Below are 14,441 nucleotides of genomic sequence, written 5' to 3' on the forward strand. Positions count from 1 at the left end.
TCTCTCTCTCTCTCTCTCTCTTTTTCTCTCTCTTTCTCTCTCTTTCTCTCTCTCTCTTTTTCTCTCTCTCTCTTTCTCTCTCTCTCTTTCTCTCTCTCTCTTTCTCTCTCTCTTTCTCTCTCTCTCTTTCTCTCTCTCTCTCTCTCTCTCTCTCTTTCTCTCTCTCTCTTTCTCTCTCTCTCTCTCTCTCTTTTTCTCTCTCTCTCTCTCTTTCTTTCTCTCTCTTTCTCTTTCTTTCTCTCTTTCTCTCTCTCTTTCTTTCTCTCTTTCTTTCTCTCTCTCTCTTTCTTTCTCTCTCTCTCTTTCTTTCTTTTTCTCTCTCTCTCTCTCTTTCTTTCTTTTTCTCTCTTTCTCTCTCTCTCTTTCTTTCTTTTTCTCTCTCTCTCTCTCTCTTTCTCTCTCTCTTTCTGTTTTCTCTCTCTCTTCTCCCCCCCCCCCCCCCCCCCCCCTCTTTTTCTCTTTGGTTCTCTCTCGTTCGTTCTCTCTCGCTCGTGCTCTCATTTGATTTGTTAAATTGCAGTTTGTTGTAGACTTTGCCCTTTTATTCTAATTCTTGGATTACAGATTTGGATGCCTAAAAAAGTCATGCCTTAGCGTTCATATAGATTTACATGTATTTGTACTATATAACAGTAACACGCATTTCTGATTAAATGCATTGTGCAAACTGTATTATGCAAAGCAATATTAACCAATGCACTGGATCAGGAGTCTATTGTCCCTTTAATTTCACAACTTTATGAATGTGAGACTGTTAGTGACTGATCATTTATTTTCCTACAGCTTGATAAAGATGACATGGTGTACATGGAAGCATATGACAAGCTACTGGAGTCCTGGCTTACCTTGGTACAAGATGATAAACATTTCCACAAAGGATTCTTTACTCAGCATGCCGTCCAGGTTTTTAACTCCTACATTCAGTGCCATTTAGCAGCTCCTGAAGGCACAAGAAACTTGGTAAGCTTATTTTTTAGCAAACTAAACCTGTACCCTGTTTTGTGTGTGGTGGTGTGTGTTTATATTTTTTTATATACGGTTATACTTATTATTCATAACTGGAGTTATAATATTTTGTAGATAGAAACATCCACAGAATTATTATTCCAAGAGCAAGAAGGATCTGCCCGTAGGCTTGATAGAGTTAGGGCCATAAATATTTGCAAACTGAAAGCATACAACAAACCGGCAACTTTTCAAATCTCTGCAATCTCCCAAATCTCTAATTTTATACTACTATAAGTCAAATTATATATATATATATTCCAAAGAAATCACTTGCACCTGGTTCCTTCAATAAGGATGTTACCACTGATCATCCACCTATCTACCTTGGATGTTTTTGTGTGTGAAGTGTACCACAATATGTAAAGTGGTAACATCCTTATTGAAGAAACCGGGTGCAAGTTATTTCTTTGGAGTGTGTTTGGAGACTCTGCACCGGCTATTGTTACCTTACAGGGAGTGCTAAGGTTGTGTAATATATAAATATATCTAAAATGGTTATTAGTGTCCCAAGTAACAGGGTTCCTGAACTTTAAATACTGTCAGGTCACCTAGTGCACGGAGTCCTCAATTTAAGTTTAAGAAATATTGAAGAAAATATACAGATGGACTAATCCAGCACCTATTTATTAAAAAATATACTGTTGTGCATATAATCACGAGGAGCCCAAGAATTATTGCTTAAGGCATATTTAGATAGACATAATGCAACATAAGATATCTGATAATTACTGGACACAATCTACTTCTTTGTAACACTTTGTGTGGACAATATACCCATTACTATTCATCAAGGTGGTATACTTCTGGACTTTTATTCCGGTAATCTGTAATAAGGGCTTCATATCTGTCTACTATTTAGGATTGCTCACATTTGTATCTTGCTTTATTTTTCTTTAGCAGTATGTATTACATCTTATGTTGCATTATGTCTATATAAATATGCCTTAAGCAATAAACATTTTTCTGTTTTGCTGAGATTCTTGGGCTCCTCGTGATTATATGCACAACAGTATATTCTTTATTTTTGTGTCCTTTTAAGTAGGTGCTGGATTAGTCCATTTGTATATTTTCTTCAATATTTCATACATATATATATATATATATATCTTTCACTGGAGTGCTACGCTACCTACCGATTATTTGCCTGAGCCCTTTTTGGCATCACTAATGACCCATCGAGATTAACCATGATCAGCTGAGTTGAGTAACAAAGTACTGCTCTTATGTCCTCTTAAACTAAAATACCATAACATAAAGGCAGAGGGATGCTAGCAGGACAGCTACTTGTAACTTGGATCAAGCTTTGCCTTTTGTGCAATGGTGAAGTTGATCTCTATCAAATAAGATATTTAACTCAAAGTTGCAAATTAATGCACAGCTGGCATTCTTGAGCTTTACTTGTTTGGTTTCAAAGCGGTGGTCAGGGCTTACAAATAGATGTGAAGCTTCTTGTAATGGGCAGCTGCAGCTTTGAAGTTACCAAAAGAGAAGTGTTTGGTGGTTTAGATTAAGCAGAGAGAAGAATCTAGGGATGTGAGCTGCAGGAGGGTTCGTGTGCCGCGGCTTTTCTCTCACATTCTTGGCCTTTATACCCACCCTGCTCTTGAGCGTCATTAATGGATGTTCCTTATTCAGATTTCCTTGTGCTGGGAAATTACATTTTTGTATATTGTGCATTAGCACTGTTGCGTTATTTTCTTATTTTGTTTTGACTTTGTGCTACCTCAAAACCTAATATAATGAATGCAGGGAGTAAGATTCCTCTATCAAGTAACGGATATCCTGCACAACAAGGCTAAAATACACAGGTTCTGTTCTTCTGTGGCCTGTAAAATAAGCAGCAATTATTTTTATATCCATTTCTAACTCAAACTGCAACTCACGTCAAAACGAAGACTTCAAGCTATTTAAAAGTAAGATATATATGTGGCTCATCTGCCAGTGAGTAAAATGTTGCAAAAAAAATGTGCTTGCTCTTCGTGCAGCCATATTGGCTTGGAATGCTGTTCAAATAGCACGTTTTGTTGTTCACATTTTGTTGTCGTTTTGTTTTTCATAGAGATATCAGTAACAGGTGCTAATAGTCACATGCAATAAACATAGACCTCACAGATTTCTTTCATCATTTGTACAATTTTTTTGAATCCTCATGGATTGATTTTTTTGCTATACCTAATCTCAGGCATGAAGTGATACATGTTTATCTGCTCTTTGTATACCAGTCATGATTTAAATGCCTTACTATAAAGGTTGTATGTTTCCATATACTTTTAATAGCAGAATAATGAAGTGTATGTTTTATCATTGCAACAATGTTTGCCTCTATATATGTGTCTAACACCTGCAGAGCGGTTAAACTTGTCGTTTGTCTGCTCAGGTGCCCCAGTGCATTGCTGCTTCTGAACATTATGTCTCCACAGTGGAGTTTAACCACCGCAGAGGTGTTAAACATATAGAGGAAAGCACTTATGTATTACAGTTTGTATTATTGCACTATTCTATCCCTTTTAAAAAGATTTTCACTCTGATGTATATTTCTGATCTGTATAAATTTTATTACTACCGAATATCACTAATATCTTGACCGCGATTATGAAATATTCACATTTCAACATAAAGCACTATTCTCACCTTTATCATGTGTATCTTTGTTCAGACTGCCAATGGTGTGGCCTCGCGGGAAGAAGAAGAAATTAATGAAATCCAAGAAGATGATAGGGACTTGTTTTCTGACCAGCTTGCCAGCGTGGGTATGCTGGGTCGTATTGCCTCAGACCACTGCATACCCCTGCTTACAAGGTACAGGGTTACCCACAGTCATATTAAACTTACACTAATAATGCAGTGTGTGTGTATATATTGATTTATCTTAAAGGGACGTTAAACACTTAAAGATTTTAATATAGAATGTTTAAAGGGATACAAAACCCGCACATTTTCTTTTGTGATTCATACAGAGCATAGCATTTAAAAAAAAAGCTTCTAATTTACTTCTGTTATCAAATTTGCTTTTGTTCTCATGATACTCAGTGTTGAAGAGATACCTAGGTAGGCATCTGGAGCACTACATGTCAGGAAATAGTGCTGCCCTCTAGTGTTCTTGCAAATGGATAACATTCTTGCAAAACTGCTGCCATATAATGCTCTAGAAATGGGCCATCTCCTAAGCATACGTCCCTGCTTTTCAACAAAAGATAATGAAAATTGAGAACATTTTATAACAGAAGTAAATTAGAAAATTGTTTAAAATCGCATGCTTTATCTGAATCATGATAGAGATTTTGGGTTTTATATCTCTTTAATTATGTGAATTAAAACAACATTGCAGTATTCATTCATGATTTATTTTGCCCCCTTTTCCTGTCATTTAAATCTGAAAATGGATGGTTCCCCTGAGATTCTATACAGTACAATAGTTACTTTAATATTGCACACAATTGTTGTTTGCACACTTTGTGTCCCTAATTGTCCTCAGCAGATGAGATTAGGAAAGGAGACACAGGTTTCAACATGGTTGAGCTCATTACTTTATTTCTTCAAGATTTATTCTTGGCTTATATCTAGCATTTAGTCACTGTTGAATGTCCCTTTAAATTACATTGCAAGGTTTTCTTCTCTGTTGTGTCATGACTCACCACACTGGAGTAAGACATTTAATATATATCAACAAAATACAAATGAGTATGTTAAAAGTATATTTCTGTATTAAAAATATATTTCACTAAATAGCGATGCCGGCATCTAACCAATGAATTGTCTAAAATAATGTATGTTAAAAAGAATCAATTATACGACATAAAAGGCAGTAATATCTGTTGAGTGTCTACCTCAAATGATCAGACTACTGCTATTTATAAACGGCGAGCAAGCACACATACATATGAACAAATAATGTGTTGTATATACAATATAGCTTAAAAATAAGAAGCAGATAATAGGACAATACTTATACTGCATATGTCTGTGAAAGACTTTGTATCTGTCTGTATATCCGTCTGTGTAACAAGGAAGACTCTTGTATTACAATTGATGATAGTGGATCCTCAATTGGGGTTCTTATTTTCGTTTTCGTTCTTTTTGGGGCTTTGTATGAAACCTTGTTTGAAGTTTTATGATTACACCTTGTTACACAGACGGATACAAAGTCTTTTCTGGTAACTATTGGATCACCTAGCCCAGTCAGGTGACGTGATGTCACTGCCTACGGAACAATCGGCAGTTAAATTTTCGCTCACGGACAGTGAACCTGGTTTGTTTCCTTTGCTCCCCGGTTTCAGGATCTAGCAACATCCAAGTCTGTGCACAGCAGAACCACATTTAGTTCAGACACATGCAGTATAAGTATTGTCCTCTTTTATCTGCTTCTTATTTTTAAGCTATATTGTATATACAACACATTATTTGTTCATATGTATGTGTGCTTGCTCGCTGTTTATAAATATCAGTAGTCTGATCATTTGAGGTAGACACTCAACAGATATTACTGCCTTTTATGTCGTATAATTGATTCTTTTAACATACATTATTTTAGACAATTCATTGGTTAGATGCCGGCATCGCTATTTAGTGAAATATATTTTTTATACAGAAATATACTTTTAACATACTCATTTGTATTTTGTTGATATATATTAAATGTCTTACATCTATCTTGGGTATCCTTTAACTTATTTATAGCATACATATTTTTTCCAGTTACTATTACATTTGGTCAGCTCCACATTTGGAGCGCTTGTCCCACCCCCTTGTTTTTTTCTATGTTCATGTCTTTATTTTGAGGTTATAAAAACAATACAGGGATTTTAGCTCATGACCTTATAGGTAGCTCCTACACCACCTTCTTTCTTTTCACCTCACTGGAGTACAATGTTTGTATTTTGTTTTCCTGAACCTTATTTTGTAAATGAGGGAAGACTTCAGTAAGTCTTATATTTTGGCTTTCTGCAGTGCACAAGCTCATTAACGTAGACAGATTAGCCCAAATGGAAAACTTGCCATACTAAGAGTAAAAATACAGTATTCAAAAACTGTCTTTCATTGCTTAAAATAAAGAAGCTGGAGATTCAGAATCTTTCGTTATAAATTAAGCACTGATTTAAAGGGCCATTATAGTAAAATCTGCAGTTGTGGGACTAGCCCTGCTGATTAGATCAGCTGTGTTTTGCACTCTGGACCAGCAGTACACTCTGCATGTTCTGAGTAGTATTTATACTGTGTAGTTAACCTCTTTTGCTGGGGTTAAACACTCGGTAATCTACAGTTACCTTAAAATGACATTCTCTAACCCATTAGATCATGTAACTTTCTTTCATGTAATTGGCAAGAGTCCATGAGCTAGTGACTTATGGGATATACATTCCTACCAGGAGGGGCAAAGTTTCCCAAACCTCAAAATGCCTATAAATACACCCTCCACCACACCCACAATTCAGTTTTCTCCAACATAGGTGTGTCCGGTCCACGGCGTCATCCTTACTTGTGGGATATTCTCTTCCCCAACAGGAAATGGCAAAGAGCCCAGCAAAGCTGGTCACATGATCCCTCCTAGGCTCCGCCTACCCCAGTCATTCTCTTTGCCGTTGTACAGGCAACATCTCCACGGAGATGGCTTAGAGTTTTTTAGTGTTTAACTGTAGTTTTTATTATTCAATCAAGAGTTTGTTATTTTAAAATAGTGCTGGTATGTACTATTTACTCAGAAACAGAAAAGAGATGAAGATTTCTGTTTGTATGAGGAAAATGATTTTAGCACCGTAACTAAAATCCATGGCTGTTCCACACAGGACTGTTGAGAGCAATTAACTTCAGTTGGGGGAACAGTGTGCAGTCTCTTACTGCTTGAGGTATGACACATTCTAACAAGACGATGTAATGCTGGAAGCTGTCATTTTCCCTATGGGATCCGGTAAGCCATGTTTATTAAGATAGTAAATAAGGGCTTCACAAGGGCTTATTAAGACTGTAGACTTTTTCTGGGCTAAATCGATTCATTATTAACACATATTTAGCCTTGAGGAATCATTTATTCTGGGTATTTTGATATGATTATATCGGCAGGCACTGTTTTAGACACCTTATTCTTTAGGGGCTTTCCCTAATCATAGTCAGAGCCTCATTTTCGCGCCGGTATGGCGCACTTGTTTTTGAGGACAGCATGGCATGCAGCTGCATGTGTGTGGAGCTCTGATACATAGAAAAGTCTTTCTGAAGGCATCATTTGGTATCGTATTCCCCTTTGGGCTTGGTTGGGTCTCAGCAAAGCAGATTCCAGGGACTGTAAAGGGGTTAAATATAAAAACGGCTCCGGTTCCGTTATTTTAAGGGTTAAAGCTTCCAAATTTGGTGTGCAATACTTTTAAGGCTTTAAGACACTGTGGTGAAATTTTGGTGAATTTTGAACAATTCCTTCATACTTTTTCGCAATTGCAGTAATAAAGTGTGTTTAGTTTAAAATTTAAAGTGACAGTAACGGTTTTATTTTAAAACGTTTTTTGTGCTTTGTTATCAAGTTTATGCCTGTTTAACATGTCTGAACTACCAGATAGATTGTGTTCTGACTGTGGGGAAACCAAGGTTCCTTCTCATTTAACTATATGTATTTTATGTCATAAAAAAATTTAGTAAAAATGATGCCCAAGATGATTCCTCAAGTGAGGGGAGTAAGCATGGTACTGCATCATCCCCTCCTTCGTCTACACCAGTCTTGCCCATACAGGAGGCCCCTAGTACATCTAGTGCGCCAATACTCCTTACTATGCAACATTTAACGGCTGTAATGGATAATTCTATCAAAAACATTTTAGCCAATATGCCCACTTATCAGCGAAAGCGCGACTGCTCTGTTTTAGAAAATTCTGTAGAGCACGAGAACGCTGATGATATGGTTTCTGAAGGGCCCCTACACCAGTCTGAGGGGGCCAGGGAGGTTTTGTCTGAGGGAGAAATTTCAGATTCAGGAAACATTTCTCAACAAGCTGAACCTGATGTGATTACTTTTAAATTTAAGTTGGAACATCTCCGCGCTCTGCTTAAGGAGGTGTTATCCAATTTGGATGATTGTGATTATCTGGTCATTCCAGAACCACTATGTAAAATGGAAAAGTTCTTAGAGGCCCCGGGGCCCCCCGAAGCTTTTCCTATATCCAAGCGGGTGGCGTACATTGTTAGTAAAGAATGGGACAGGCCCGGTATACCTTTAGTACCTCCCCCCATATTTATAAAATTGTTTTCCTATAGTCGACCCCAGAAAGGACTGATGGCAGACAGTCCCCAAGGTCGAGGGGGCGGTTTCTACTCTACACAAGCGCGCCACTATACCCATAGAAGATAGTTGTGCTTTCCAAGATCCTATGGATAAAAAATTAGAAGGTCTGCTAAAGATGTTTGTTCAGCAAGGTTCCCTTCTACAACCAATTGCATGCATTGTCCCTGTCACTGCAGCCGCGTGTTTCTAGTTTGATGAGCTAGGAAAGGCGATTATTAGTAATTCTTCTTCTTATGAGGAGATTATGGACAGAATTCGTGCTCTTAAATTGGCTAATTCTTTCACCCTAGACGCCACCTTGCAATTGGCTAGGTTAGCGGCGAAAAAATTCTGGGTTTGCTATTGTGGCGCAGAGCGCTTTGGTTAAAATCTTGGGCAGCGGATGCGTCTTCCAAGAACAAATTGCTTGACATTCCTTTCAAGGGGAAAACACTCTTTGGCCCTGACTTGAAAGAGATTATCTCTGATATCACTGGGGGCAAGGGCCACGCCCTTCCTCAGGATAGGTCTTTTCAAGACCAAAAATAAACCTAAGTTTCGTCCCTTTCGCAGAAACGGATCAGCCCCAAGGGCTACGTCCTCTAAGCAGGAAGGTAATACTTCTCAAGCCAATCCAGCCTGGAGACCTATGCAAGGCTGGAACAAAGGAAAGCAGGCCAGGAAACCTGCCACTGCTACCAAGACAACATGAAATGCGGGCCCCCGATCCGGGACCGGATCTGGTGGGGGGCAGACTCTCTCTCTTCGCTCAGGCTTGGGCAAGAGATGTTCTGGATCCTTGGGCGCTAGAAATAGTCTCCCAAGGTTATTCTCTGGAGTTCAAGGGGCTTCCTCCAAGGGGGAGGTTCCACAGGTCTCAGTTGTCTTCAGACCACATAAGAAGACAGGCATTCTTACATTGGGTAGAAGACCTGCTAAAAATGGGAGTGATTCATCCTGTTCCATTAGGAGAACAAGGGATGGGGTTCTACTCCAATCTGTTCATAGTTCCCAAAAAAGAGGGAACGTTCAGACCAATCTTAGATCTCAAGATCTTGAACAAGTTTCTCAAGGTTCCATCGTTCAAGATGGAAACCATTCGAACACTTCTTCCTTCCATCCAGGAAGGTCAATTCATGACCAAGGTGGATTTCAAGGATGCGTATCTACATATTCCTATCCACAAGGAACATCATCGGTTCCTAAGGTTTGCATTCCTGGACAAGCATTTCCAGTTCGTGGCGTTTTCTTTCGGATTAGCCACTGCTCCTAGGATTTTCTCATAGGTACTAGGGTCCCTTCTGGCGGTGCTAAGACCAAGGGGCATTGCTGTAGTACCTTACTTGGACGACATTCTGATCGAGCGTCGTCCCTTCCTCAAGTAAAGGCTCACACGGACATTGTCCTGGCCTTTCTCAGATCTCACGGATGGAAAGTGAACGTGGAAAAGAGTTCTCTATCTCCGTCAACGAGGGTTCCCTTCTTGGGAACTATAATAGACTCCTTAGAAATGAGGATTTTTCTGACAGAAGCCAGAAAAACAAAACTTCTAGACTCTTGTCGGATACTTCATTCCGTTCCTCTTCCTTCCATAGCGCAGTGCATGGAAGTGATAGGTTTGATGGTAGCGGCAATGGACATAGTTCCTTTTGTGCGCATTCATCTAAGACCATTACAACTGTTCATGCTCAGTCAGTGGAATGGGGACTATTCAGACTTGTCTCCGAAGATACAAGTAAATCAGAGGACCAGAGACTCATTCCGTTGGTGGCTGTCCCTGGACAACCTGTCACAAGGGATGACCTTCCGCAGACCAGAGTGGGTCATTGTCACGACCGACGCCAGTCTGATGGGCTGGGGCGCGGTCTGGGGATCCCTGAAAGCTCAGGGTCTTTGGTCTCGGGTAGAATCTCTTCTACCGATAAATATTCTGGAACTGAGAGCGATATTCAATGCTCTCAAAGCTTGGCCTCAGCTAGCGAGGGCCAAGTTCATACATCAACCATCAGGGGGGAACAAGGAGTTCCCTAGCGATGGAAGAAGTGACCAAAATCATTCTATGGGCGGAGTCTCACTCCTGCCACCTGTCTGCTATCCACATCCCAGGAGTGGAAAATTGGGAAGCGGATTTTCTGAGTCGTCAGACATTGCATCCGGGGGAGTGGGAACTCCATCCGGAAATCTTTGCCCAAGTCACTCAACCGTGGGGCATTCCAGACATGGATCTGATGGCCTCTCGTCAGAACTTCAGAGTTCCTTACTACGGGTACAGATCCAGGGATCCCAAGGCGGCTCTAGTGGATGCACTAGTAGCACCTTGGACCTTCAAACTAGCTTATGTGTTCCCGCCGTTTCCTCTCATCCCCAGGCTGGTAGCCAGGATCAATCAGGAGAGGGCGTCGGTGATTTTGATAGCTCCTGCGTGGCCACGCAGGACTTGGTATGCAGATCTGGTGAATATGTCATCGGCTCCACCATGGAAGCTACCTTTGAGACGAGACCTTCTTGTTCTAGGTCCGTTCGACCCACTCCAGCTGACTGCTTGGAGATTGAACGCTTGATCTTATCAAAGCGAGGGTTCTCAGATTCTGTTATTAATACTCTTGTTCAGGCCTGAAAGCCTGTAACCAGAAAAATTACCACATAATTTGGTATATCTGTTGGTGTGAATCTGCAGGATTCCCTTGGGACAAGGTTAAGATTCCTAAGAGTCTATCCTTCCTTCGAGAAGGATTGGAAAAAGGATTATCTGCAAGTTCCTTGATGGGACAGATTTCTGCCTTGTCTGTGTTACTTCACAAAAAGCTGGCAGCTGTGCCAGATGTTCTAGCCTTTGTTCAGGCTCTGGTTAGAATCAAGCCTGTTTACAAAATTTTGACTCCTCCTTGGAGTCTCAACCTAGTTCTTTCAGTTCTTCAGGGGGTTCCGTTTGAACCCTTACATTCCGTTGATATTAAGTTATTATCTTGGAAAGTTTTGTTTTTGGTTGCAATTTCTTCTGCTAGAAGAGTTTCAGAATTATCTGCTCTGCAGTGTTCTTCTCCTTATCTGGTGTTCCATGCAGATAAGGTGGTTTTGCGTACTAAACCTGGTTTTCTTCCAAAAGTTGTTTCTAACAAAAACATTAACCAGGAGATAGTTGTGCCTTCTTTGTGTCCTAATCCAGTTTCAAAGAAGGAACGTTTGTTGCACAACTTGGATGTAGTTCGTGCTCTCAAATTTTACTTAGCAGCTACTAAGGATTTCAGACAAACTTTGTCTTTGTTTGTTGTTTATTCTGGTAAACGGAGAGGTCAAAAAGCAACTTCTACCTCTCTCTCCTTCTGGATTAAAAGCATTATCCGATTGGCTTATGAGACTGCCGGACGGCAGCCTCCTGAAAGAATCACAGCTCACTCCACTAGGGCTGTGGCTTCCACATGGGCCTTCAAGAACGAGGCTTCTGTTGATCAGATATGTAAGGCAGCGACTTGGTCTTCACTGCACACTTTTTCTAAATTTTACAAATTTGATACTTTTGCTTCTTCTGAGGCTATTTTTGGGAGAAAGGTTTTGCAAGCCGTGGTGCCTTCCATTTAGGTGACCTGATTTGCTCCCTCCCTTCATCCGTGTCCTAAAGCTTTGGTATTGGTTCCCACAAGTAAGGATGACGCCGTGGACCGGACACACCTATGTTGGAGAAAACAGAATTTATGTTTACCTGATAAATTACTTTCTCCAACGGTGTGTCCGGTCCACGGCCCGCCCTGGTTTTTTTTAATCAGGTCTGATAATTTATTTTCTTTAACTACAGTCACCACGGTAACATATGGTTTCTCCTATGCAAATATTCCTCCTTAACGTCGGTCGAATGACTGGGGTAGGCGGAGCCTAGGAGGGATCATGTGACCAGCTTTGCTGGGCTCTTTGCCATTTCCTGTTGGGGAAGAGAATATCCCACAAGTAAGGATGACGCCGTGGACCGGACACACCGTTGGAGAAAGTAATTTATCAGGTAAACATAAATTCTGTTTTTACAAACTTTGCCTCCTATGGAGGTGGTGAAGTAAGTTTGTGCTAGATTTCTACGTTGATATGCGCTTCGCAGCAGGCTGGAGCCCGGTTTTCCTCTCAGAGTGCAGTGAAATACACAGGGATGTGAAGGGAGTATTGCCTATTGAATGCTATCGGGGATCTATTTCATAGGTTCTCTGTTATTGGTCGTTGAGATTTCTTCTCCTACCTCCCTTTTCAGATCGACGATATACTCTTATATACCATTACCTCTGCTGATTCTCGTTTCAGTACTGGTTTGGCTATCTACTATATGTAGATGAGTGTCTTTTGGTAAGTAAGTCTTATTTCTTCTGTTAAGTGTGATCAGTCCACGGGTCATCATTACTTGTGGGATATTATCTGCTCCCCTACAGGAAGTGCAAGAGGATTCACCCAGCAGAGTTGCTATATAGCTCCTCCCCTCTACGTCACCCCCAGTCATTCTCTTGCACCCAGCAACTAGATAGGTCGTGTGAGAGGACTATGGTGATTATACTTAGTTTTATATCTTCAATCAAAAGTTTGTTATTTTAAAATAACACCGGAGTGTGTTATTACCTCTCTGGCAGAGTTTGAGGAAGAATCTACCAGAGTTTTGCTATGATTTTAGCCGGAGTAGTTAAGATCATATTGCTGTTCTCGGCCATCTGAGGAGTGAGGTAAACTTCAGATCAGGGGACAGCGGGCAGATGAATCTGCATAGAGGTATGTAGCATTTTTTTTTTCTGACAATGGAATTGATGAGAAAATCCTGCCATACCGATATAATGTCATGTATGTATACTTTACACTTCAGTATTCTGGGGAATGGTACTTCACTAGAATTACACTGTAAGAAATACATAAAGCTGTTTAATAACTAGAGATTATGTTTAATGTTTTTGCTGGAATGTAAAATCGTTTTCATTTACTGAGGTACTGAGTGAATAAATGTTTGGGCACTATTTTTCCACTTGGCAGTTGCTTAAATCTGTTTTTTCTGTCAGTTTCTGTTCTCCCTCACTGCTGTGTGTGTGGGGGAGGGGCGCTTTTACTATGCATCAAATATTTCAGTCAGCATAATTTCTCTCAGCAGAGCTGTGAGAATTATAGTTTGACTGAGATAAAAACGTTTATTCTGTAATTTGTTTCCTGCTTTCAGAAATTGTTATCTTTGCTAATGGGATTAAACCTTTGCTAAAGTTGTGTTGTTTAATTGCTGAGGGGAACAATCCTTTGCTAAAACTGTATATTCTGACAAAGATTGATGCTATAACTTAATTATTTTAACTGTTATAATTTTTTTCTGTGCTTCTTAAAGGCACAGTTCGTTTTCATATTATTTGTAAATTACTTTGAAAAGTATTTTCAAGTTGCTGTTTATTTGCTAGTGTGTTAAACATGTCTGATTCAGAGGAATATCTCTGTGCTATATGTGTTAATGCCAAAGTGGAGCCCAATAGAAATTTATGTACTAAATGTATTGATGCTACTTTAAAAAACAGTCAATCTGTACAAATTGAACATATTTCACCAAACAACGAGGGGAGAGTTATGCCGACTAACTCGCCTCACGTGTCAGTACCTGCATCTCCCGCTCAGGAGGTGCGTGATATTGTAGCGCCGAGTACATCTGGGCGGCCATTACAAATCACATTACAAGATATGGCTACTGTTATGACTGAAGTTTTGGCTAAACTAACAGAACTAAGAGGTAAACGTGATCACTCTGGGGTGAGAACAGAGTGCGCTGATAATGCAAGGGCCATGTCTGATACTGCGTCACAGTTTGCAGAACGTGAAGACGGAGAGCTTCATTCTGTGGGTGACGGTTCTGATCCAAATAAACTGGACTCAGACATTTCAAATTTTAAATTTAAGCTTGAGAACCTCCGTGTGTTACTAGGGGAGGTATTAGCGGCTCTGAATGATTGTAACACAGTTGCAATCCCAGAGAAAATGTGTAGGTTGGATAAATATTTTGCGGTACCGACGAGTACTGACGTTTTTCCTATTCCTAAGAGACTTACTGACATTGTTACTAAGGAGTGGGATAGACCCGGTGTGCCTTTCTCACCCCCTCCTATATTCAGAAAGATGTTTCCAATAGACGCCGCCACACGGGACTTATGGCAAATGGTCCCTAAGGTGGAGGGAGCAGTTTCTACTTTAGCTA

General features: G+C 40.1%; 1 protein-coding gene across 1 annotated transcript in view; it reads left to right on the forward strand.

Moving 5' to 3' along the window:
* Positions 1 to 14,441, forward strand: part of XPO4 (exportin 4) — a gene marked incomplete in the record, with an annotated part of 418,847 nt that overhangs the window by 343,248 nt on the left and 61,158 nt on the right. Inside the window, 2 exon segments of the mRNA XM_053708521.1 lie at positions 784 to 960; positions 3,665 to 3,807. Of these exon segments, the coding sequence (XP_053564496.1) occupies positions 784 to 960; positions 3,665 to 3,807 (320 nt within the window).

The sequence above is a fragment of the Bombina bombina genome, chromosome 3 (genome assembly GCF_027579735.1).
Source record: "Bombina bombina isolate aBomBom1 chromosome 3, aBomBom1.pri, whole genome shotgun sequence".
In the NCBI taxonomy this organism is placed as follows: domain Eukaryota; kingdom Metazoa; phylum Chordata; class Amphibia; order Anura; family Bombinatoridae; genus Bombina; species Bombina bombina.